At 48.3% G+C, this 26906-nt stretch overlaps 1 protein-coding gene across 1 annotated transcript in view; it reads right to left on the bottom strand.

Moving 5' to 3' along the window:
* The window catches only part of LOC117520127, a 43400-nt gene extending 25288 nt beyond the window's left edge, over positions 1–18112 (bottom strand). Inside the window, exons 1-8 of the mRNA XM_034181461.1 lie at positions 17976–18112; positions 17110–17270; positions 14779–14803; positions 9037–9150; positions 4860–4991; positions 4427–4698; positions 3612–3729; positions 1913–2100 (exon numbers count right to left, since the gene is read on the bottom strand). Of these exons, the coding sequence (XP_034037352.1) occupies positions 1913–2100; positions 3612–3729; positions 4427–4698; positions 4860–4991; positions 9037–9150; positions 14779–14803; positions 17110–17270; positions 17976–18036 (1071 nt within the window). The 5' untranslated portion in view covers positions 18037–18112. The remainder of the gene's footprint in view (positions 1–1912; positions 2101–3611; positions 3730–4426; positions 4699–4859; positions 4992–9036; positions 9151–14778; positions 14804–17109; positions 17271–17975) is intronic.
* Between the last annotated feature and the right edge of the window lie 8794 nt (positions 18113–26906).

Raw genomic sequence — 26906 nt, 5'->3', positions numbered from 1 at the left:
CCAAGGATGAGCTCTGAGTCCTTTCTTGTTTTCAGTGGTGATGGACAGGTTGACAGATGAGATCAGACAGGAGTCTGCATGGACTATGATGTTTGCAAATGACATTGTGATCTGTAGTGAGAGTAGAGAGCAAGTTGAGTCTAGTCTGGAGAGGTGGAGATATGCTTTGGAGAGAAGGGGAATGAAAGTCAGTAGAAGCAAGACTGAGTCCATGTGTGTGAATGGGAGGGCGCCCAGTGGAATAGTGCAGTTACAAGGAGTAGAAGTGGTGAAAGCAGATGAGTTTAATACTTGGGTTCAGCTGTTCAAAGTAATGGAGAGTGTGGTAAAGAGGTGAAGAAGAGACTGCAGGCAGGGTGGAGTGGGTGGAGAAAGGTGGCAGGAGTGATTTGTGACCAAAGAATATCAGCAAGAGTGAAGGAGAAAGTTTACAAGACAGTAGTGAGACCAGCTATGTTTTACGGCTTAGAGACAGTGGCACTAACAAAAGACAGGAGGCAGAGCTGAAGATGTTAAGATTCTCTTTGGGAGTGACAAGAATGAACAAGATTAGGAATGAACATATCAGAGGGACAGCTCAGGTGGGACGGTTTGGAGACAAAGTCAGAGAGGAGAGACTAAGATGGTTTGGACATGTGCAGAAGAGGGACCCAGGGTATATAGTGAGAAGGATGCTGAGGATGGAGCCACCAGGCAGGAGGAGAAGAGGGAGGCCAAAGAGGAGGTTCATGGATGTGCTGAGGGAGGACATGCAGGTGGTTGGTGTGACAGAGGAAGATACAGAGGACAGGGTGAGATGGAAACAATTGATCTGCTGTGGCGCCCCCTAACAGGAACAGCCGAAAGACAAAGAAGAAGTAGTAAAACCTTTGTTAAAGAAGCCTGGACTTGATGCTGATACAGGGATGCAGAAGTACTCATTCATGCTTTTGTGACATCTCGCCTGGACAACTGCACTGTGCTTCTGTCAGGACTCCTGAAGAAAAGCTTTCCTGCCTTGCAGATGGTTCAAAATGCTGCTGCTTGCATTCTGACAGGAGCAGGGAAATATGAGCATGTTGCCCCGGTGCAGCCGTCTCTCCACTGGCTTCCTTGTCAGTTTTGCGCTGATTTTAAGGTGCTTTTATTAACTTAACTATAAATGGACTTGCACCTTCTTACCTAAAGCATCTTGTGAACACTTATACACGTTCCCGCAACCTCCGATCTCAGGGAAGTGGCCTTTTGGCTGTTCTGAAGGTGAAAAAAAAGACTATTGGTGAATGAGCTTTTTCTTTTCAGGCCCTGAAGCTGTGGGACGAGCTTCCTGTGGACATTCAACTGGCAGGATTTAAAGCAAAGCTAAAGACCCACTTATTTATGCTTTGTTATGGTTCTTGAGTTATTGTGATTCATTTCAAGTAATTTTTGGTTTGTATCTTACTGTCTGTGTTTGGTTTTTACTGCCTGTACAGCACTTTGATTGAAAGTGCTTTATAAATAAAATTATTATTATTATTATTATTATTATCACAAACAAAGACACAGTCAGGAAGTCATTGAAAGTATGGATCTTAGTCTGGATCCAGAACAATCACAAACCCACAGACTGTGATTCCTCATTCAGTGTGATTCTTCAAGCGTATCTACTGATTCCACAAAGGTCACAGCATCGTGCACAAAATCAAGGTCAGTAGAACTTTCCTCACCAACAAAGACACCTAAGATGCTGGTTTTCACAACCCAACCCAACATCCAGCTGATGCAAACACTGAACAATACAGGACCCAGAACACATCCCAGAGGAACTCCAGAATTCACAGGGAAAATGTCTTTCTTCCAGTTTTTGAGTTCCCCAAATTAAACTTTCGTCATGTGACATCCTGTGAAGAAACACATACAGTAAACTGATGAGTGCTTTAAACTAACTTACATTTTCGGCGAAGTCGCGCTCAGGTATGCACGCTGGCAGGATGAATCTGGTGAACTTGATGGGCTTAGTCAGTTTGATGAGTGCAATGTCGTTATGGTAGGTGTCCTGTTTGTACCATCTGTGGGTCAGGATCACTTCCACATCGTGGACTACTTCATTACCGCTGACCGCCTCCGTGTCAAACTCACCTAAACACACAACTTTAATGTTAAAGTCCACACAGACAGAGGACAAGCTACCCAGTCCTGATCCGTTTTTAGCCCAGGGAGCCCAGAATGTCTGACCGTCTGTGTGAATATGTAAACACATGAAGGCCGTGGGATCGCTTCCCGCCTGGTCCTTTCTGTGTGGAGTTTGTTCTTTCTGTGTTGTATGTGTCCCTGTGATAAACTGGCATCATGTCCAGGGCAAAGCGGGTATAGAAAATCAATGGATGAATGTGTGAATGGATGTTCATTAGACGACGCTGATGTATCATGGGACAAACCAGAATCCTATTGGTGACATTTTTTCTTTTCTTTTGTTTTTGTTTTTTTTTTCTTTCAGTGATCGCGTTGCACTGAAGCGCTCTAATGTTGTCTTTCTAAATGCATGTTTAACAGTTTGAGGGTGTTATGTGTCGGACGCAGCTCGGAGAACCGACCAGCGTTTGAAGGACCCAGTATGAAATAAGCAGAGCACGGTACAAAGGCTAACTGAATTTAATACATAACAGTGATCATAATAATAATAACAGGTGCGGTCTGGCGTGGTGCGCTCCCAGCAGCGCTAATGGTCCGGAGCCAGAAGCTGTTTCGGACCCAAGGACCCCGCCGACACCCCCCAGGTGGCCGCAACAACCGAGTCTGTGAAAGAAGGAACCATTATGTGAGTCCACACTCTACACACAGAACACTTAAAGGTGTACAAACAGCAAACACTTCCTGGCTTGATTACTGATCAGCTTCCAACCTGCAGGCATGGAACATCCCGTTCACAAATCACCACCGCAGTGGAAGCTGATACATGACTAACATACAGCTCAATACAATAAGGTGTGAGGGACACCACATTTACTGACTGTATAACTGTTAGTCACAAAATCCAACGTACCTCAGGAAGTGTGCTGACGAGCGTGAGACCTCACCCTCTCCTCTTTCACAGACCGTGCATCAAACCTGGACATTCTCAGCGTCCGCTGCTGATGAGATGGCTCCCAAGACGACGATCTCACCCGTCTGGTCACAAGGTCGAGTCTCTGGCAAATGCACACTGTGCACTTCAGTCTTAAATGCCAACATACTCCAATCCCTCCAGATGCACCTCAGCTGTGAGTCCTGGTGATCAGGGTGAAGTCCTAACAGCCTCAGCAAAACAGCCACTCAGTCCCAAATGCATGCCACCTGGGAGGAAACACAAAAGGCAAACAAACCAGCAGCCAGGCCCCCCCAGCCATACAACAGAGGGGGCAGAATTAAAACTTAGAATCCAAACTACATAAAAATTTGAACCAATAAAACATCAACATTTTAAATCCCATTAAATTGTGATTTAGACCAATCACATGAAATAGAAAAAGCATAAGACTATTCTAAATTTTCTAAAATTATTTCTAAATCTAAATTTTATTTGACCCCCCCCCCCCCCCCCCGGGATCAGAATAAACATCTTTTTATTTATTTATTTATTTTTTAGTCTGTACATTTCTTTGATTACCGACCGAGAATGACGAAGATGTAGCGTGACTGGTTCATGCAGTGGGCGGCGGTCAGGATGATGTATTCGGTGAGGATGGTTCCACCACAGAACCCACGATGGTCCTCGTTCAAGAGGAGAGCCTGCGAGAACCAACCGTTAGCGTAAACTTAATCATGAAAAAAGGCACAACAAGTCAAAATATGAAATCAGTTACTTTAAAACCATTCATGCAGCGTTAAACCACATGAGGGCGGAGCCTGGTGTGGTGTTCAAGTCTCATAAAGAATGTGAGAACAATCTTTAGCTTTAAGATGACAGAAGCAAAGTGTCCAGAATGCAGACGGCTAGCATATGAGCTAACAGCGTCACGTTATCCAGACGTTAGCATTTGGATTCAGTTTAATTCCAAAAGATTGAACAGCCAGCAGCAAACGAGCCTGCTAGCTTAGCTCAATGACCAGAACGGCTAGTTACATGTAGTTAGCTTACAAATTAGCAGGTTGTTTGATCAAAGGAATTCAGCTGGTGTTCACATTTAACATGACTTTAATAATCATGTAACCTTATAGATACACGAGTCGCTGCCGCTCTTTGGTCACTATCGGCTTTATGTCACATTAAAGGACAAAACATGAGCTGATTGACTCCGTAGCTTTAATTATCGTTGTCATACTTGTTCTAATGAGGGAGGTTTTAATTAAGCTAACGGTGTCACGTAAGACTTTGCGGGTTGGATTTTGTTGTAGTCCTGTTGGGAATAGCGCCCTACGTTTCCGAGTTCAGGGTTTTGTCCTGCTGGGACTGAATCATGGCCAGTTGTTTAGTTTTGGACTTTACCTGCCAGGGGCACTCTCCAGGTGGACACTCCTCCCCATTAACGATGCGGGTTAGCATCGATCTGTCAGGGAAAATTTCCTCCTCCTTAACCATGGGAAGACTTTCATCGCTGCTGTTGTGAGGAACAAAGAATTCCTGCTCGCTGAAGTTGGCATTTCTTACAAGGTCCGTCAGGTTCCAGCCGGTGTTGTTGGTCTCCGTGGAGTTGGGACGTTCGTATATGAAAACACTGCGAGTGTTTTGGGTGACGATGGAGCCGCATTTGTATGTTTCTGCAAAAGTTGAAAGAGTCCAGGTCAGTTTGTAGAGTGAGAAGTTTGGTTCCTGTCAGAGTCCACAGAGGTCCACCTCCAGCCCCCAGACAGGAACTAAACCTTCATGTCCCACTTTAGCGTCAGAAAGTACTGAAGCTGAAGTTTGTCTTTTGTCTCACGGTTGGAGAAGCAGGATTTGTCGTCTGGTCCCAGGAAGTACCTGTCGGCACAGGAGCAGTGGATGACTCGATCATGAACGGTGCAGAAATGTTCACAGCCTCCGTTTTTGTTCTCGCACAGTTCAGGAATCACTGCAAACAAACAAACAAACAAACTGGTTATCGGCGTTTCGTCTCCACCTGACACGATAATATTTAAGGATCCAACAGACTCAGACTTCATCGCTCAAATCCTCAGAATGTTGTTAAGCAGCAGAAACTCTGAGTACATTTTCAACAATACAAAAATAAATAAAATTTGGATTCTCTATATAACAAATAAATCTCTGCATCGGGGGGTGGCCGCCTGCATGTTTTCTCACTGTCACTGCTCCACCCACTGCCCCACCCACTGCTCCACTCACTGCCCTATGCACTGCTCCACCCACTGCTCCATTCACTGCCCCACCCGCTACCCCACCCACTGCTCCACTCACTGCTCCACCCACTACCCCACCCACTGCTCCACCCACTACCCCACCCACTGCTCCACTCACTGCTCCACGCACTGCTCCACCCACTGTCCCACCCACTGCCCCACCCACTGCTCCACCCACTGCTCCACTCACTGCTCCACCCACTGCCCCACCACTGCTCCAATCACTGCTCCACCCACTGCCCCACCCACTGCTCTACACACTACCCCACTCACTGCTCCACCCACTGCCCCACCCACTGCTCCACTCACTGCTCCACCCACTGCCCCACTCACTGCTCCACACACTGCACCACTCACTGCTCCACCCATTACCCCACCCACTGCTCCACCCATTGCTCCACCCACTGCAGCACCCACTACCCCACTCACTGCTCCACCCACTACCCCACCCACTGCTCCACCCATTGCTCCACTCACTGCTCCACCCACTACCCCACCCACTGCAGCACCCACTACCCCACTCACTGTTCCACCCACTGCTCCACTCACTGTTCCACCCACTGCAGCACCCACTACCCCACTCACTGCTCCACCTACTGCTCCACCCACTGCTCCACCCACTGCCCCACCCGCTACCCCATGCACTGCTCCACCAACTGCCCCACCCACTGCTCCACTCACTGCCCCACCCACTGCTCTACCCACTGCTCCACTCACTGCTCTACCCACTGCCCCACCCACTGCTCCACTCACTGCTCTACCCACTGCCCCACCCACTGCTCCACCCACTACTCCACTCACTGCTCTACCCACTGCCCCACCCACTGCTCCACTCACTGCTCCACCCACTGTCCCACCCACTGCTCCACCCACTACCCCACCCACTGCTCCACCCACTACCCCACCCACTGCTCTACCCACTACCCCACTCACTGCTCCACCCACTGCTCCACTCACTGCTCTACCCACTGCCCCACTCACTGCTCCACCCACTGCCCCACCCACTGCTCCACCCACTGCTCCACTCACTGCTCTACCCACTACCCCACTCACTGCTCCACCCACTGCCCCACCCACTGCTCCACTCACTGCTCTACCCACTACCCCACTCACTGCTCCACCCACTGCCCCACCCACTGCTCCACACACTGCTCCATTCACTGCTCTACCCACTACCCCACTCACTGCTCCACCCACTGCTCCACCCATTGCTCCACCCACTGCAGCACCCACTACCGCACTCACTGCTCCACCCACTACCCCACCCACTGCTCCACTTACTGCTCTACCCACTACCCCACTCACTGCTCCACCCACTGCTCCACTCACTGCTCTACCCACTACCCCATTCACTGCTCCACCCACTACCCCACTCACTGCTCCATCCACTGCTCCACCCACTGCTCCACTCACTGCTCTACCCACTACCCCACGCACTGCTCCACCCACTACCCCACTCACTGCTCCATCCACTGGTCCACCCACTGCTCCACTTACTGCTCTACCCACTGCCCCACCCACTGCTCCACCCACTGCTCCACTCACTGCTCCACCCACTACCCCACTCACTGCTCCACCCACTGCCCCACCCACTGCTCCACTCACTGCTCTACCCACTACCCCACTCACTGCTCCACCCATTGCTCCAACCACTGCAGCACCCACTACCCCACTCACTGCTCCACCCACTACCCTACCCACTGCTCCACTCACTGCTCTACCCACTACCCCACTCACTGCTCCACCCACTACCCCACTCCCTGCTCCATCCACTGCTCCACCCACTGCTCCACTTACTGCTCTACCCACTGCCCCACCCACTGCTCCACCCACTACCCCACTCACTGCTCCACCCACTGCCCCACCCACTGCCCCACCCACTGCTCCACCCACTACCCCACTCACTGCTCCACCCACTGCCCCACCCACTGCTCCACCCACTGCTCCACTCACTGCTCTACCCACTACCCCACTCACTGCTCCACCCACTACCCCACTCACTGCTCCATCCACTGCTCCACCCACTGCTCCACTCACTGCTCTACCCACTACCCCACTCACTGCTCCACCCACTACCCCACTCACTGCTCCATCCACTGGTCCACCCACTGCTCCACTTACTGCTCTACCCACTGCCCCACCCACTGCTCCACCCACTGCTCCACTCACTGCTCCACCCACTACCCCACTCACTGCTCCACCCACTGCCCCACCCACTGCTCCACTCACTGCTCTACCCACTACCCCACTCACTGCTCCACCCATTGCTCCAACCACTGCAGCACCCACTACCCCACTCACTGCTCCACCCACTACCCTACCCACTGCTCCACTCACTGCTCTACCCACTACCCCACTCACTGCTCCACCCACTACCCCACTCCCTGCTCCATCCACTGCTCCACCCACTGCTCCACTTACTGCTCTACCCACTGCCCCACCCACTGCTCCACCCACTACCCCACTCACTGCTCCACCCACTGCCCCACCCACTGCCCCACCCACTGCTCCACCCACTGCCCCACCCACTGCTCCACCCACTGCTCCACTCACTGCTCTACCCATTGCTCCAACCACTGCAGCACCCACTACCCCACTCACTGCTCCACCCACTACCCCACCCACTGCTCCACTCACTGCTCTACCAACTACCCCACTCACTGCTCCACCCACTACCCCACTCACTGCTCCATCCACTGCTCCACCCACTGCTCCACTTACTGCTCTACCCACTGCCCCACCCACTGCCCCACCCACTGCTCCACCCACTACCCCACTCACTGCTCCACCCACTGCCCCACCCACTGCTCCACCCACTGCTCCACTCACTGTTCTACCCACTACCCCACTCACTGCTCCACCCACTACCCCACCCACTGCTCCACTCACTGCTCTACCAACTACCCCACTCACTGCTCCACCCACTACCCCACTCACTGCTCCATCCACTGCTCCACCCACTGCTCCACTTACTGCTCTACCCACTGCCCCACCCACTGCTCCACCCACTGCTCCACTCACTGCTCCACCCACTACCCCACTCACTGCTCCACCCACTGCCCCACACACTGCTCCACTCACTGCTCTACCCACTACCCCACTCACTGCTCCACCCATTGCTCCAACCACTGCAGCACCCACTACCCCACTCACTGCTCCACCCACTACCCCACCCACTGCTCCACTCACTGCTCTACCAACTACCCCACTCACTGCTCCACCCACTACCCCACTCACTGCTCCATCCACTGCTCCACCCACTGCTCCACTTACTGCTCTACCCACTGCCCCACCCACTGCCCCACCCACTGCTCCACCCACTACCCCACTCACTGCTCCACCCACTGCCCCACCCACTGCTCCACCCACTGCTCCACTCACTGTTCTACCCACTACCCCACTCACTGCTCCACCCACTGCCCCACTCACTGCTCCATCCACTGCTCCACCCACTGCTCGTTAACTTCATCAGAAGTTATTTCAGCAGCTGAACAAGGTTGGAGTTTGGCGTGGAGGCTGAGCAGCAGCAGTGGCAGCGTCTGACAGTCAGACTGCACGTGTTTTTATTAAGTTCTACTCTACTGGACTATAAACACCTCCAAGACCAGATGGATATGTTGCAACTTGAAGTCAGTTGTACGATAAGATCAGATAATATGTGAACTTACGTATTACGTAGCTAGGTTTCCAGCTAGCCTAGCCTAGCTTTGTTGCGACAGAGGCAGAAAGGTAAGACATTGAGCCTATATGTGACGGTACCGATTTCACAATTGAAGCCTTGGAACCCGGCCTGGCAGTAACAGGTGTAGCTGCCGATGGTGTCTTTACAGAGTCCATTGTTAACACAGGGCATGGACAGGCACGCGTCGCCATCTGCAGGACAAACAAAGCAGGACACCTGATAACATCTGACATAAAGGTCCTGTCACACCTTGACGATTAACCAGGTACACCGACAGCCCTGTTTCCACCCAGTGATTCTGGTCGGTACTGAGTAATTTAACATTATTTTATTTTTTTATTTGTGTGTGTGGATCGGGAGGTCTGGGCGGCTTTGCTTGAGCTGCTACCCCAGCAACCCGACTCCGGATAAAGCGGATGGGAGACACTGGCTGTGGGAGACACTGCCGTGAATGAATGAAGCGCTGTGACTCTTTAAATGTTGAAAGGACCAACTGCTTCCTGATCAGGTCTGATCAGGTCATCACAGACCTGAATAATGAAACGGTGTGATGATTTAAACTTTTAAATTTTTCAGAATGGCCAAAATTTGTAGAGGAGCTCAAATTATCAGGACAAACATCAACGAGCTTCAACATGCTCTTAACTTACAAAAAACTTACCTTTAACTTATTAGACTTATGCCAGTGTTTTTGTTTTTTTTTTAATACAGTTAACATACGCGGGTTAAATCGTCAAGGTGTGACAGGACCTTACTAGAAAACAAACAAAAAGACCTTAATGAACAAACATCAACCTCTGTACTTGTAATGGACAAACATGGTCTGGTATCAGGTCTGGGATCAGGCACTAGTACCCAGCAGACCACAGAGCCACCTTGAATCCTGGATGGCAACCAACCAGACAAACAACTGGTCCATCCCCAGCAAACTAAAGTAACCATCTTTCCTCAGCTAAGTGAAACGTGAGCGTGTCCTGAACCTTGTCCAGTCTCTGGGGTCCCCAACACCTACAGTGAGGCAAATAAGTATTTTATTCACTGTGGATTTTGCAAGTTTTCCCTGTAATTTATATTGTAGGTTCACTTCAACTGTGAGAGACAGAATCTAAAAAAAAAAAAATCAGAAAATCACATTGTATGATTTTTAAATAATTAATTTGCATTTTATTGCATGAAATAAGTATTTGATCCACAAGAAAAACAGACCTTAATATTTGCTACAGAAACCTTTGCAGTTCCAGAGGTCAGACATTTCCTGTAGTTCTTGACCAAGTTTTCACACTGCAGCAGGGATTTTGGTCCACTCCTCATATAGATCTTCTCTAGATCTTTCAGGTTTGGAGTTTCAGCTCCCTCCAAAGATTTTCTATTGAGTTCAGGTCTGGAGACTGGCCAGGTCCACTCCAGGACCTTGAAATGCTTCTTATGGAGCCCCTCCGTAGTTGCTCTGGCTGTGTGTTTTGGGTCATTGTCATGCTGGAAGACCCAGCCATGACCCATCTTCAATGCTCTTATTGAGGGAAGGAGGTTGTTTGCCAAAATCTCATAATACATGACCCCATCCATCCTCCCTTCAATACGGTGCAGTCGTCCTGTCCCCTTTGCAGAAGAGCACCCCCAGAGTATGATGTTTCCACCCCCATGCTTCACGGTTGGGATGGTTTTGTTGGGGTTGTTCTCATCCTCTAAACATGGTAAGTGGAGTTGATTCCAAAAAGCTCTATTCTGGTCTCATCTGACCACATGACCTTCTCCCATGCCTCCTCTGGATTATCGAGATGGTCACTGGTGAACTTCAAACGGGCCTGGACATGTGCTGGCTTGAGCAGGGGGACCTTGCTGCCCTGCAGGATTTTAAACCATGACAGCATCATGTGTTACTAATGTAATCTTTGTGACTGTGGTCCCAGCTCTCTTCAGGTCATTGACCAGGTCCTCCTGTGTAGTTCTGAGCTTTCTCAGAATCATTCTTACCCCACAAAGTGAGATCTTGCATGGAATCCCAGACCGAGGGAGATTGACAGTCATCTTGTGTTTCTTCCACTTTCTAATAAATAATCATAACAGTTGTTGTCTTCTACCAAGCTGCTTGCCTGTTGTCCTATAGTCCATCCCAGCCTTGTGCAGGTCTACAGTTTTGTCCCTGGTGTCCTTAGACAGCTCTTTGGTCTTGGCTATGATGGACAGGTTGGAGTGTGATTGACTGAGTGTGTGAACAGGTGTCTTTTATACAGGTAACATGTTCAAACAGGTGCAATTAATACAGGTAAAGAGTGCAGAATAAGAGGACTTCTTAAAGAAAAATTAACAGGTCTGTGAGAGACAGAATTCTTGCTGGTTGGTAGGTGATCAAATACTTATTTTATGCAACAAAATGCAAATTAATTATTTAAAAATCAAACAATGTAAAAAGTGATTAAAGTGATTTACTGGATTCTTTTTTAGATTCTGTCTCTCACAGTTGAAGTGCTCCTATGATTAAAAATTACAGACCTCAACATTCTTTGTAGGTGGGAAAACTTGCAAAATCGACAGTGGATCAAATACTTATTTGCCTCAGTGTCCATGCTGGATCACATCCACAGAAACTCACCACATGGACTAAATGTGGTGAGTTTTGACCTCATGAGTCCATAAGATCTTCCCAGGAGTCTCTGGATTAAAACGTCTGAAGACCCAGAGATATGAACGTCGCTGTTGAGATCAGTGAATGTCTCTTTAACACTTTCACCGCATACATAGACACTTCTGATGGGCAAGTCCAGGAAGTCACTGAAAGTCTGGATCTTAGTCTGGTTCCAGGACCATCACAAATCCAGACACTCTAATTCCTCATTCAACTTCTCAAGAGCTGCAGTCATCCAAATCATCCATAGATCCCATGAAGATCACAGCATCATCTACAAAGTCAAGCTCAGTAAACCTTTCCTTGTTAACAAAAGCATATAAGTTGCTGGTTTCACAACTCAAACCAAACCTCAGTCCAACACCCAGTCAAGCATCCAGTCCAACACCCAGTTAAACACCCAGTCCAACACCCAATCAAGCATCCAGTCCAACACCCAGTTAAACACCCAGTCCAACACCCAGTTAAACACCCAGTTAAACACCCAGTCAAGCACCCAGTCCAACACCCAGTCAAGCATCCAGTCCAACACCCAGTTAAACACCCAGTCCAACACCCAGTCCAATACCCAGTCAAGCATCCAGTCCAACACCCAGTTAAACACCCAGTCCAACACCCAGTTAAACACCCAGTCCAATACCCAGTCCAACACCCAGTCAAGCATCCAGTCCAACACCCAGTTAAACACCCAGTCAAGCACCCAGTCCAACACCCAGTCCAACACCCAGTCAAGCATCCAGTCCAACACCCAGTTAAACACCCAGTCAAGCACACAGTCCAACACCCAGTCCAACACCCAGTCAAGCATCCAGTCCAACACCCAGTTAAACACCCAGTCCAACACCCAGTCAAGCATCCAGTCCAACACCCAGTTAAACACCCAGTCAAGCACACAGTCCAACACCCAGTCCAACACCCAGTCAAGCATCCAGTCCAACACCCAGTTAAACACCCAGTCCAACACCCAGTCCAAACACCCAGTTAAACACCCAGTCCAACACCCAGTTAAACACCCAGTCAAGCACCCAGTCCAACACCCAGTCCAACACCCAGTCAAGCATCCAGTACAACATCCAGTCCAACACCCAGTTAAACATCCAGTCCAACACCCAGTTAAACACCCAGTCAAGCACCCAGTCCAACACCCAGTCAAGCATCCAGTACAACATCCAGTCCAACACCCAGTTAAACACCCAGTTAAACATCCAGTTAAACACCCAGTCAAGCACCCAGTCGAACACCCAGTCAAGCACCCAGTCAAGCACCCAGTCCAACACCCAGTCAAGCATCCAGTCCAACACCCAGTCCAACACCCAGTTAAACACCAGGCCAACACCCAGTCCAACACCCAGTTAAGCACCCAGTCCAACACCCAGTCAAACATTCAGTCCAACACCAAGTCAAACACCCCGTCCAACATACAGTCCAACACCCCGTCCAACATACAGTCCAACACCTAGTCAAACATTCAGTCCAACACCCAGTCAAACATTCAGTCCAACATTCAGTCCAACACCCAGTCAAACATACAGTTCAACACCCAAACATCCAGTCAAACATTCAGTCCAACACGCAGTCAAACATACATTTCAACACCCAGTCCAACATCCAGTGAAGCACCCAGTCCAACACCCAGTCAAACATTCAGTCCAACACCACGTCCAACATACAGCCCAACACCCAGTCCAACACCCAGTCCAACACCCAAACACCCAGTCCAACACCCAGTTAAACACCCAGTCAAGCACCCAGTCAAGCACCCAGTCCAACACCCAGTCAAGCATCCAGTACAAAATCCAGTCCAACACCCAGTTAAACACCCAGTCAAGCACCCAGTCCAACACCCAGTTAAACACCCAGTCCAACACCCAGTCCAACACCCAGTCAAGCATCCAGTACAACATCCAGTCCAACACCCAGTTAAACATCCAGTCCAACACCCAGTTAAACATCCAGTCCAACACCCAGTTAAACACCCAGTCAAGCACCCAGTCCAACACCCAGTCCAACACCCAGTCAAGCATCCAGTCCAACACCCAGTCCAACACCCAGTTAAACACCCAGTCCAACACCCAGTTAAACACCCAGTCAAGCACCCAGTCCAACACCCAGTCAAACATTCAGTCCAACACCCAGTCAAACACCCCGTCCAACATACAGTCCAACACCCCGTCCAACATACAGTCCAACACCCAGTCAAACACCCAGTCCAACACCCTGTCCAACATACAGTCCAACACCCAGTCCAACACCCCGTCCAACACCCAGTCAAACATTCAGTCCAACACCCAGTCAAACATACAGTTCAACACCCAGTCAAACATCCAGTCAAACATTCAGTCCAACACCCTGTCCAACATACAGTCCAACACCCAGTCCAACACCCCGTCCAACACCCAGTCAAACATTCAGTCCAACACCCAGTCAAACATACAGTTCAACACCCAGTCAAACATCCAGTCAAACATTCAGTCCAACACCCAGTCGAACACCCCATCCAACATACAGTCCAACACCCAGTCAAACATTCAGTCCAACACCCAGTCAAACATTAAGTCCAACACCCCGTCCATCATACAGTTCAACACGCAGTCAAACATACATTTCAACACCCAGTCCAACATCCAGTGAAGCACCCAGTCAAACATTCAGTCCAACACCCCGTCCAACATACAGCCCAACACCCAGTCCAACACCCAGTCAAACATACAGTCCAACACCCAGTGAAGCACCCCGTCCAACACGCAGTCCAACACCCAGTCAAACACCCACTCCAACACCCCGTCCAACATGCAGTCCAACACCCAGTCAAACACCCAGTCAAACATTCAGTCCAACACCCCGTCCAACACCCAGTCCAACACCCAGTCCAACACCCAGTCCAACACCCAGTGAAGCACCCAGAGCAACACCCAGTCAAACATTCAGTCCAACACTCAGTCAAACACCCAGTCAAACATTCAGTCAAACACCCAGTCCAACATGCAGTCCAACACCCAGTACATACAAACATTGAACAGTGTAGGAGCCCGAACACATCCATGAGGAACACCAGAATTCACTGAGTTTCAGATGTGACGTCTCTTTTTTCTTCTCCTGTGAGCAGAACTTTGTTAGCAACAGTAACTTTGTTTCTGAGGTTGATGGGGATGATGAGGTTGTGACTGATTTTTAAAGAGTAGATAAATCTTACCAACATATTTGGCCCAGAATTCATTCTGAAAAGAAGGAAAACAAAGAATTCAAATCCTTCACAAAGTTGCACACACACACACACACACAACAAAATACACCAAACTGAGACACAATGTTTTACTCAAACCGAGTCCCAAAACCAGCACATGGAGGGCGCAATTTAACGAGCCCCGAGTTCTCACCATCTTTTTTTTTTAAAAAGAGGTTTTAATCATCTGAGCTGTTTCCTCAAATGGTGCAGCTGAAGAAAACGATGACATTCTTTTTAGATGTGACAGTGTAAGTTTTTTCTTTTTTGTGAATGTAGTTTTTTGGTGTGAACATGTTTCTAAGGGGGAAGGTGTTTTAGGTGTAAACACCGTTAATGTGGACTTTTTAGGTTTGAAGGTGTTTTTAGGTGTGAATGTATGTTTTTCAGGTGTGATTGTGTGTTTTTTTTAGGTGTGAATGTGGGATTTTCAGGTCTGAATGTGAGATTTTCAGCTCTGAATGTGTGTTTTTTCAGGTGTGAATGTGTGTTTTTCAGGTGTGAATGTGGAATTTTTAGGTCTGAATGTGGGTTTTTAGGTGTGAATGTGGGGTTTTCAGGTGTGAATGTGTGTGTTTTAGGTGTGAATGTGTGCTTTTGGAGGTGAATGTATGTTTTTAGGGGTGAATGTGTGTTTTTTTGGTGTGAATGTGTGTTTTTTTGGTGTGAATGTGTGTTTTTTAGGTGTGAATGTGTGTTTTTAGGTGTGAATGTATGTTTTTAGGGGTGAACGTGTGTTTTTTGGTGTGGATGACTGTTTTTTTTTTAGGTGTGGATGAGTGTTTTTTCAGGTGTGGATTTGTGTTTTTTCAGGTGTGAATGTGTGTTTTTCAGGTGTGAATGTGTGTTTTTAGGTGTGAATGTGTGTTTTTAGGGGTGAATGTGTGTTTTTTGGTGTGAATATGTGTTTTTTAGGTGTGGATGAGTGTTTTTTTCAGGTGTGGATGTGTGTTTTTAGGTGTGAATATGGGTTATTTAGGTGTGAATGTGTGTTTTTCAGGTGTGAATGTGTGTTTTTTAGGTGTGAATATGGGTTTTTAGGTGTGAATGTATGTTTTTAAGGGTGATTGTGTGTGTTTTTAAGGGTGATTGTGTGTTTTTTCAGGTGTGGATGAGTGTTTTTCAGGTGTGAATGTGTGTTTTTTAGGTGTGAATATGGGTTTTTCAGGTGTGAATGTGTGTTTTTCAGGTGTGAATGTGGGATTTTTAGGTCTGAATGTGGGTTTCTTAGGTGTGGATGAGTGTTTTTTCAGGTGTGGATGTGTGTTTTTTAGGTGTGAATGTGTGTTTTTCAGGTGTGAATGTGTGTTTTTTAGGTGTGAATATAGGTTTTTAGGTGTGAATGTATGCTTTTAGGGGTGAATGTGTGTTTTTTAGGTGTGGATGAGTGTTTTTTTTCAGGTGTGGATGAGTGTTTTTTCAGGTGTGAATGTGTGTTTTTCAGGTGTGAATGTGTGTTTTTTCAGATGTGAATGTGTGACTTTAGGTGTGAATATGTGTTTTTCATGTGTGAATGCGTGTTTTTCAGGTGTGTATGTGTGTTTTTTCAGGTGTGAATGTGTGTGTTTTAGGTGTGAATGTGTGATTTTCAGGTGTAAATGTGTGTTTTTCAGGTGTGAATGTGTGTTTTTTCAGATGTGAATGTGTGTCTTTAGGTGTGAATATGTGTTTTTCATGTGTGAATGCGTGTTTTTTCACGTGTGTATGTGTGTTTGTTCAGGTGTGAATGTGTGTTTTAGGTGTGAATGTGTGATTTTCAGGTGTGAATGTGTGTTTTTCAGGTGTGAATGTGTGTTTTTTCAGATGTGAATGTGTGTCTTTAGGTGTGAATATGTGTTTTTCATGTGTGAATGCGTGTTTTTCAGGTGTGTATGTGTGTTTTTTCAGGTGTGAATGTGTGTGTTTTAGGTGTGAATGTGTGATTTTCAGATGTGAATGTGTGTTTTTAGGTGTGAATATGTGTTTTTCATGTGTGAATGCGTGTTTTTTCAGGTGTGTGTGTGTTTTTCAGGTGTGAATGTGTGTGTTTTAAGTGTGAATGTGTGATTTTCAGGTGTGAATGTGGGATTTTCAGGTGTGAATATGTGGGCTTTTCAGGTGTGAATGTGTGTTTTTTTTAGGTGTGAATATGTGGGATTTTCAGGTGTGAATGTGGGATTTTCAGGTGTGAATGTGTGTTTTTTTCAGGTGTGAATGTGTGTGATTTTCAGGTGTGAATGTGTGTTTTTTCAGGTGTGAATGTGTGTTTTTCAGGTGTGAATGTGTGTGATTTTCAGGTGTGAATGTGTACGTGGCGAGTACAGTTTTTTTGTCGTCCTCAAAGATCTCTCGCGCCTCCTCCCAGCTGCAGCGCTCTTCTACACACTCCCTCTCCATGTTCCCCTTCTTCATCTCCTCCCAAAAGGTGTTGGCTCGTCTCTGCCGGCTGAGGACGCCATTCGCCACATCAGCATCCAGAAAGACTAGCAAGAGAGAAGAACATTAAAACCAAAGTTACAGATTGTGTATCAGATGCAAATGAACAACTAAACCGCCCTCGTCATGTGTGTGAATTCACCTAGTGGCCAGTCACAGTACTGCATCAAAAGCTTCAGAGTTGTTTCTGAAGCTGAACATAGTTGTAAAGAGGCGTTGCTGGAACTGTAACTGGAGGACATGTTAGCGCTGAGCAAACATCTTAGTTAACTTTAGCCTATGGACAAGCAAACATTACTCACTCAGGCTAGCACAAAATAGCCCTGAGCTAACATAGGAGATCTCAGAGAGATGCTATGTTGATTTGATGAGATTAATGTCAAACATTTTTTTAATTTGTCAACATTACATTTGGCTCAAGCTGCTGGAAAACAGGAAGCACTTGAAGCACTTCCTGTGTGGAAGTCTACGGTAACCATGAGGCCTAATGGGAAGGCACACCTGGATTATCCTTCAAAATGCTCCCTGATGATGTCACATCTCACCAATCAAACTAAACAGGGTCAGCTGTCAGTCATGTCCCACCCACCAATCAAGTCAAACAGCAGTTCCCGCCCCTTCACCCACAACACACCACCAACATGGCAGCACGTCCTCCTCCCCCATTTCAGAAGTGTGTTCTTCCTTGTTAGCGGCGTCATCGCAACTTATTGACACTTTGGGACGGCGTGTTAGCGTGTTAGCAAACGTACCATGTGAGGTAACCTGGTGGAGCAGCAGGAAGCCGAAAGACAGACAGCGAATCCAGATCATGGCTTTGATGGTCAGCTGGAAAACCCGAGTGTGCCGAGTGGAAAAAAATGAGTGAGTGTGTGAGAGGGAGGAGGAGAGGGAGGAGGAGAGGTCACCGACCGAGAGAGAGAGAGAGAGAGAGAGAGAGAGAGAGAGAGAGAGAGAGACAGAGAGAGAGAGAGAGAGAGAGAGAGAGAGGATGATAGGGGAGGAAGGACGTCAGTGTTCTGAAGAAGAACAGGTCTGTAAGTGTCTGGTACCGAGAGGCACCAAGTAGAAAAACATCCAACTGATAACAGAGAAAAAAATTAAAATACTAGTCCCAGAATGCATCGCTGGAAGAACCATCAGTTCAATTCAGCTGATTTCTAAAGTCCCAAATCACAATATGAGTTGCCTCAAGCTACTTCAAACGGGCAAAATCTGACCTCACCAACCCCACTGGAGCAAAACATGGTAAAGAAAAATGGCCTAGTTAAGGAAGAAACCTGAAGCAGACCAGACCTAGAGGGGCGACTGTCTGCTCAGACCAAACTAACAGTTACAAAGAATCATCAAACATGCAAAACACCAAAAGTGTGATTATAGTTCATTAGGCAGGAATGCAGGGAGACGGCATGAATATTCTTATTCTTCAAAGGTGGAGCTGCCGTCCTGGATAGGCTGCATCCTCAAACAGGGGTCCGATAGTCGGGAGCTCAGTGACAACGCACCTCAAATGGAGACGGAGAGAGCAGAATCAAACAGCCAGAACTAACCACCGCACACAGCGCTAATGTGGTCGCCCACAGCTTGGACTTTAGCTCATGAACAAACCCAGAATTTAGATATAATGAGGCTGAGATCTGCTGCAGTGATAATGACACAATTAAGGAAAGGAAAAATAGTTTGATGCAACACACGTATGTTCATCATACAAAAGGGAAAACAGCTGTGTCTTTAATCTGGACTTGAATGAATCCAAAGAATCAGACTTTTATCTCAGAAGGCAGATGATTCCACAGAGCAGGTGCACAGTGAGAGAAAGTTATGTGACCTACTGACTTTTTTTAACCTTTGGAACATTCAAAAACCTTACCTCCAGCGAACACATAACATGGGCGGTACGTAAGGTTTAATGAGGTCCACCAGGTAGGGAGGCACTAGTCTGAGAATGATTTTGTAAGTTAATAACAAAACATTAAACTCTGACATCACAGAGACAGAAAGCCAATGGAAAGAGGCCAAAATCTGGGTCAAGTTCTGCTTCAAGTCAAAGTTCTAGCAGCAGCACCAGCATTTTGAACTAGTTGGAGACCTCTAATGTTGGACTGCGGTAAGTCAGAGAATAAGGTGTTACATTAATCCAGTCTAGAAGAGACAGAGACATGGATCAGAGTCTCTGCATCAGCCATAGACAGGAATGGACAATGTCTGTTAAACAGGTGATTCCAGGTGAGGTTGTGTTCAGAGCCCGGCCTGACCAGGACTCGCTCCCTGTTTTAACTGCACTAAATTTATTCCCCAAAGTATATCTCTTTCCTACCTGATCACATGGGAAAGTAATAAGCGGAAGATCCTCTGATATTCTTTCCCTGATTAAGGTGTGACTGACGTCTGCTTGTTTTCACCACTTGTCCAACTGGTGCAGCCTTACTGACGTGGAGACGGCCTCTCCAACAGTGTGGAGGTCCAGAGGTGTTAACTTCAGAAGTTCTTCTAAAGCTGCTGTCAGTGTTGTCCTGAGGGCAGCTGATGCAAAGTCATGCTACTCTTAGAACATGACTCAGCATCCACTCTTGTCCACCAAACTATCACAGCATAACTCAGGACGGGTCTTACCACCGAAGTGTAGCTCCGTCTCATCACACTGGGACTAACTCCCCATCGTCGCCCGACAATACGAGGCGCTGTTGTAACCTGAGAATGGCCTTATGACATTTCTCTGAATAGTGAGTCCATTGGTAGCCCACAGATCCTTAAACAGTTTAGTCGGCATTGCGTTAAAAAGACACACTGTGCTTTTAGCAGAGCTCAAGAGGTGCGTATGCACACCCAGTGAAATGGAATTGAAACTGGAACTGGTAAGTTTCAGCGTCCTACCAGAGATGGCACCTATGTCAGTAACAGGATCTAATAGTGAGGCGAGATCAGTGGTGTCCAAAGACATTCCAGAAAGGGCCAAGAGGGGACAGGTTTTCTTTGCAGGTGATTTCGCTGATTAACTGATTCCATCAGCTCAAAGTGATGTTAATCAGCGAAATCACCTGCAAAGAAAACCTGCACCTTCTGGCCCTTTCTGGAGTGTCTTCAGACACCTCTGGACTAGAGCATGCTGGGATACGTCTGACCTAATATCCTCTATTTTCTCTTCAAAATAATCTAAGACTTCTTGAGCAGTAAATTGTGAGCAACTTACAGGTGGGTGACCTTGAATAAGTGTCAAACGCAAACTTTGAATTATGCTTGTTTTTGCTGATTCAATCAGAATCATAGACCTGATCTGTAGACAGCTGTGTGGACTTATAGACCAGAATAGCACTGCAACATGGAAGATGGAAGACTTTGAGTTTTGAACTACACAATTTGTGGTCTAACTGTCCAATCAGAGGGCTTCACCATCTGTTACCAAGCAAACTATGGACCTTCATTTCATTCATTTTGTCATTAAGGGTATAGGGGTTAGAGGAAGGGCACCGGGTCAGAGGTGCACTTCATCTGCACCATCTCAGTTCACTCAGCTGTCAATGGGTTTCTGGCTTTGGCTAGGAAATGAACCTATGAAGGACTGGTCTCACCTCCAGGGGGAGCTGTAGACTCTCATCCTCATTGTGTGACAGTATCTGGGGATAAGCTTTGGCCCGACAGATGTGGGGCTTCTAAAAGACTTCGGTGAGTTCTTCTGAATAATTAGGTGCATCCAGGTTGGGCTCAACTTCCAAAGTGTCAAAGTTCATCAGTGTCAAGACGGCATGTGATTGGTCACCAGCTTCAGTTTGTTCAGTCATCACATCGGGTTTGAGATCATGAGCCGGTGCTGAATCCATGACCTCATTGTGCTGAAACTTGTGGGCCACACTCATGTAACACCAGGTAGAGTCCCCTCCAGAAGTACTTATGCAGCACCTGTAAGTTGTCTACATTGAGTGAAGACACTCAGAAGCTTTGATTTCCTGGTTTTTAGAGATGTGGTGAACAGCACCAGTGTTTGTTTCCTCAAAAATATCAGAACATGTGACTGACAGGTGTGTCCTGAACAACTCATTAAAACAGTGACTCTTAGTTTAAATTAATGGATCTGATCGATGAAGACTGCCGGTGATATTCTAAAAAAAATATGAGCCAAGATATCACACAGGAGACAGTCAGGGACGCCATGGTCCGCCTCCACAGGGCGGAGCCAAGATATCAGACAAGACACAGTCACGGACGCCATGGACTGCCTCCACAGGGCGGAGCCAAGATATCACACAGGAAACAGTCTGGGACACCATGGACCACCTCCACAGGGCGGAGCCAAGATATCCAATAAGACACAATCAGGGATGTCATGGACCGCCTCCACGGGGCGGAGCCAAGATATCAGACAAGACATAGTCAGTGACGTCATGAACCGCCTCCACAGGGCGGAGCCAAGATATCGCACAGGAAACAGTCAGGGACTGCCTCCACGGGGCGGAGCCAAGATATCACACAGGACACAGTCGGGACATCATGGACTGCCTCCACGGGGTGGAGCCAAGATATCAGATAAGACACAATCAGGGACGTCATGGACCGCCTCCATGGGGCGGAGCCAAGATATCAGACAAGACACAGTCAGGGACGTCATGGACCGCCTCCACAGGGCGAAGCCAAGATATCACACAAGACACAGTCAGGGACGTCATGGACCGCCTCCACAGGGCGGAGCCAAGATATCACACAGGACACAGTCTGGGACGTCATGGACCGCCTCCACAGGGCAAAGCCTAAGATATCGCACAGGAAACAGGGACGCCATGGACCGCCAGGCACAGGGCGGAGCCAAGATATCAGATAAGACACAATCAGGGACGTCATGGACCGCCTCCACGGGGCGGGGCCAAGATATCAGACAAGACACAGTCAGGGACGTCATGGACCACCTCCACAGGGCGAAGCCAAGTTATCACACAAGACACAGTCAGGGACGTCATGGACCGCCTCCACAGGGCGAAGCCAAGATATAACACAAGACACAGTCTGGGACGTCATGGACCGCCTCCACAGGGCAAAGCCTAAGATATCGCACAGGAAACAGGGACGCCATGGACCGCCAGGCACAGGGCGGAGCCAAGATATCACACAAGACACAGTCAGGACATCATGGACTGCCTCCACGGGGCGGAGCCAAGATATCAGATAAGACACAATCAGGGACGTCATGGACCGCCTCCACAGGGCAGAGCCAAGATATCACACAGGACACAGTCAGGGACGTCATGGACTGCCTCCACGGGGCGGAGCCAAGATATCAGATAAGACACAATCAGGGACGTCATGGACCGCCTCCACGGGGCAGAGCCAAGATATCAGATAAGACACAGTCAGGGACGTCATGGACTGCCTCCACGGGGCAGAGCCAAGATATCAGACAAGACACAGTCAGGGACGTCATTGACGCCTCCACAGGGTAGGGTTTGGTTTTATTTTACTTCATTGTTGTGGTCTGGTTGTCATGATGGTGACACACACTAACATGATTAATGGTGATTTATTTCAGGAATCAAAGGTTCTAAAACAGTTCCTGAACTTCCAGGTCGACTGATTCAGCAGCACGCATCAGCCAATCAGCTGTGTTCTCCCAGGGGGCCGAGCGGCAGGCGTCCAGGGTCCAAAGTGAAGCTCTAATCAATATTTACTGATCAGACTCTTAAAAAAGAAAAACCAAAAACAGTCAGACATGTTTAAATGACTCATTTGAGGGTAAACCTTAAGCTCCACCCACATCTGGAGATACTTAAACTTTTTTATCTTTAAATTGTTGCCACCATTGAGGTTTTTCTTTTGTACTCAGCATCAGTTCAGAGTTTTCTTTTTAAACAAAAGTCAGCACTGATAAAGTGAGTAAACATGACATTTCTGCAGATTTTAAAGAGAAACAGTCAAAGTGTGAGTAAAGTGTTTGAGTTTGATTTCGTGATTCTGATCTGCTGCTTCACTTCATGATGCATTCAGGTCACACAGGAAACTCTGTGAACTCCATCCATCCATCCATTTTCTTCCGCTTTATCCGGAGTCGGGTCGTGGGGGCAGCAGCTCAAGCAAAGCCGCCCAGACCTCCCGATCCACACACACCTCCCCCAGCTCCTCGGGGGAACCCCAAGGCGTTCCCAAGCCAGCCGAGAGATGTAGTCCCTCCAGCGTGTCCTGGGTCTTCCCCGGGGCCTCCTCCCGATGGGACGTGCCCGGAACACCTCTCCAGCGAGGCGTCCAGGGGGCATCCGGAAAAGATGCCCGAGCCAGCTCAACTGACTCCTTTCGACATGGAGGAGCAGCAGCTCGACTCCGAGCTCCTCGCAAGTGACCAAGCTCCTCACCCTATCTCTAAGGGAGCGCCCAGCCACCCTGCGGAGGAAACTCATCTCGGCCGCTTGTACTCGCGATCTCGTTCTTTCGGTCATGAGCCAAATCTCATGACCATAGGTGAGGATCGGAACGTAGATCGATCATTAAATCGAGAGCTTTGCCCCCCTACTCAGCTCTCTCTTCACCACGATGGTCCGATACAGCGACCGCATCACTGCAGATGCTGTACCGATCCGTCTATCGATCTCATGCTCCATCCGTCCCTCACTGGTGAACAAGACCCCGAGATACTTAAACTCCTCCACTTCAGGCAAGGACACTCCACCGACCTGAAGAGGGGAAAGCACCTCGGATTTGGAGGTGCTGATTTTCATCCCGGACGCTTCACACTTGGCTGCAAACCGCCCCAGTGCACGCTGAAGGTATTGCTTTGACAAAGCCAACAGAACCACATCGTCCGCAAACAGCAGAGACGAGATTCTGTGGTTCCCAAACCAGACCCCCTCTACACCCTGGCTGCGCCTAGAAATTCTGTCCATAAAAATAATGAACAGAACCGGTGACAAAGGGTAGCCCTGGTGGAGGCCAACGTGCACTGGAAACAGGTTTGACTTACTACCGGCAATGCGAACCAAGCTCCTGCTGCCGTCGTACAGGGACCGGATAGCCCTTAGCAAAGGACCCCTGACCCCGTACTCCCGGAGCACTCCCCACAGGGTGCCCCGAGGGACACGGTCGAACGCCTTCTCCAGATCCACAAAACACATGTGGACTGGTTGGGCGAACTCCCTTGAACCCTTGAGCACCCGATGGAGCATGTAGAGCTGGTCCAGTGTGCTGCGACCAGGACGAAAACCACACTGCTCCTCCTGAATCCGAGGTTCGACCATTGGTCGAATTCTCCTCTCCAGTACTCTGGAATAGACCTTACCGGGGAGGCTGAGGAGTGTGAGCCCCCTATAGTTGGAACACACCCTCCGGTCCCCTTTCTTAAACAGAGGGACCACCACCAATCCAGAGGCACTGTCCCCTACCACCACGCGATGTTGCAGAGGCGTGTCAGCCAAGACAGTCCCACAACATCCAGAGACTTAAGGTACTCAGGACGGATTTCATCCACCCCAGGAGCCTTGCCACCGAGGAGCTTTCTAACCACCTCGGTGACTTCGGCCTGGGTAATGGATGAATCCGCCACTGAGTCCCCGGTCTCTGCTTCCTCTTTGGAAGACGTGACAATGGGATTGAGGAGATCCTCGAAATACTCCTTCCACCGCCCGACAACATCCCCAGTCAGGGTCAACAACTCCCCACCCGCATCGTAAACAATGCTGATGGAGAGCTGCTTCCACCTCCTGAGGCGTCGGACGGTTTGCCAGAATCTCTTCGAGGCTGACCGATAGTCCTCCTCCATAGCCTCCCCGAACTCCTCCCAGACCCAAGTTTTTGCTTCTGCGACCGCACGGGCTGCGGCACGCTTGGCCAGCCGGTACCTGTCAGCTGCCTCTGGGGTCCCACCTACCAACAAAGATAAGTAGGACTCCTTCTTCAGCTTGACGGCATCCCTTACTTCCGGTGTCCACCACCGGGTTTGGGGATTGCCGCCGCGACAGGCACCAGAGACCTTGCGACCACAGCTATGAGCGGCCGCATCGACAATGGAGATGGAGAACATGGTCCACTCGGACTCCATGTCTCCAACCTCCCCCGGGATCTTGGAGAAGCTCTCCCGGAGGTGGGAGTTGAAGACCTCGCTGACAGAGGGTTCCGCCAGTCATTCCCAGCAGACCCTCACGATACGTTTGGGCCTGCCGGCTTCCTCCCCTCCCAGTGGATCCAACTCACCACCAGGTGGTGATCGGTCGACAGCTCTGCCCCTCTCTTCACTCGAGTGTCCGAGACACGTGGCCGAAGGTCAGATGATACGACTACAAAGTCGATCATCGACCTCCGGCTCAGGGTGTCCTGGTGCCACGTGCACTTATGGACACCCTTGTGCTCGAACATGGTGTTCATGATGGACAAACTGTGACTAGCACAGAAGTCCAACAACTGAACACCACTCGGGTTCAGATCGGGGAGGCCGTGCTTCCCGATCACCCCCCTCCAGGTCTCATCTGGTCTGAACTCCAGATGCGTTAAAAAGCTTCACTCAGCCTGGGAAGTAAAACATAAAAATTAAATTAATTAAAAATCAGCTTTTGCTTTTAATTTTAGTTTAATCTGATGAAAGATGAATAATTAATTAGGAAGGAAAATACATTGAAATAAAATATGTTTTGTGACGTTTTTCATTCAGATTTTTCGAATAACTCGATTGTTCAACAAATTCCCAAAATATCAATCAATCAATCAATTTTATTTACATAGCGCCAAATCACAACAAACAGTTGCCCCAAGGCGCTTTATATTGTAAGGCAAAGCCATACAATAATTACGTAAAAACCCCAACGGTCAAAACGACCCCCTGTGAGCAAGCACTTGGCGACAGTGGGAAGGAAAAAACTCCCTTTTAACAGGAAGAAACCTCCAGCAGAACCAGGCTCAGGGAGGGGCAGTCTTCTGCTGGGACTGGTTGGGGCTGAGGGAGAGAACCAGGAAAAAGACATGCTGTGGAGGGGAGCAGAGATCAATCACTAATGATTAAATGCAGAGTGGTGCATACAGAGCAAAAAGAGAAAGAAACACTCAGTGCATCATGGGAACCCCCCAGCAGTCTAAGTCTATAGCAGCATAACTAAGGGATGGTTCAGGGTCACCTGATCCAGCCCTAACTATAAGCTTTAGCAAAAAGGAAAGTTTTAAGCCTAATCTTAAAAGTAGAGAGGGTGTCTGTCTCCCTGATCCGAATTGGAAGCTGGTTCCACAGGAGAGGAGCCTGAAAGCTGAAGGCTCTGCCTCCCATTCTACTCTTACAAACCCTAGGAACTACAAGTAAGCCTGCAGTCTGAGAGCGAAGCGCTCTATTGGGGTGATATGGTACTGAGAGGTCCCTAAGATAAGATGGGACCTGATTATTCAAAACCTTATAAGTAAGAAGAAGAATTTTAAATTCTATTCTAGAATTAACAGGAAGCCAATGAAGAGAGGCCAATATGGGTGAGATATGCTCTCTCCTTCTAGTCCCCGTCAGTACTCTAGCTGCAGCATTTTGAATTAACTGAAGGCTTTTTAGGGAACTTTTAGGACAACCTGATAATAATGAATTACAATAGTCCAGCCTAGAGGAAATAAATGCATGAATTAGTTTTTCAGCATCACTCTGAGACAAGACCTTTCTGATTTTAGAGATATTGCGTAAATGCAAAAAAAGCAGTCCTACATATTTGTTTAATATGCGCTTTGAATGACATATCCTGATCAAA

This window comes from Thalassophryne amazonica, chromosome 1, assembly GCF_902500255.1.
Source record: "Thalassophryne amazonica chromosome 1, fThaAma1.1, whole genome shotgun sequence".
Taxonomy (NCBI): Eukaryota; Metazoa; Chordata; class Actinopteri; order Batrachoidiformes; family Batrachoididae; genus Thalassophryne; species Thalassophryne amazonica.
This window is presented reverse-complemented; position numbering and strand designations above follow the sequence as displayed.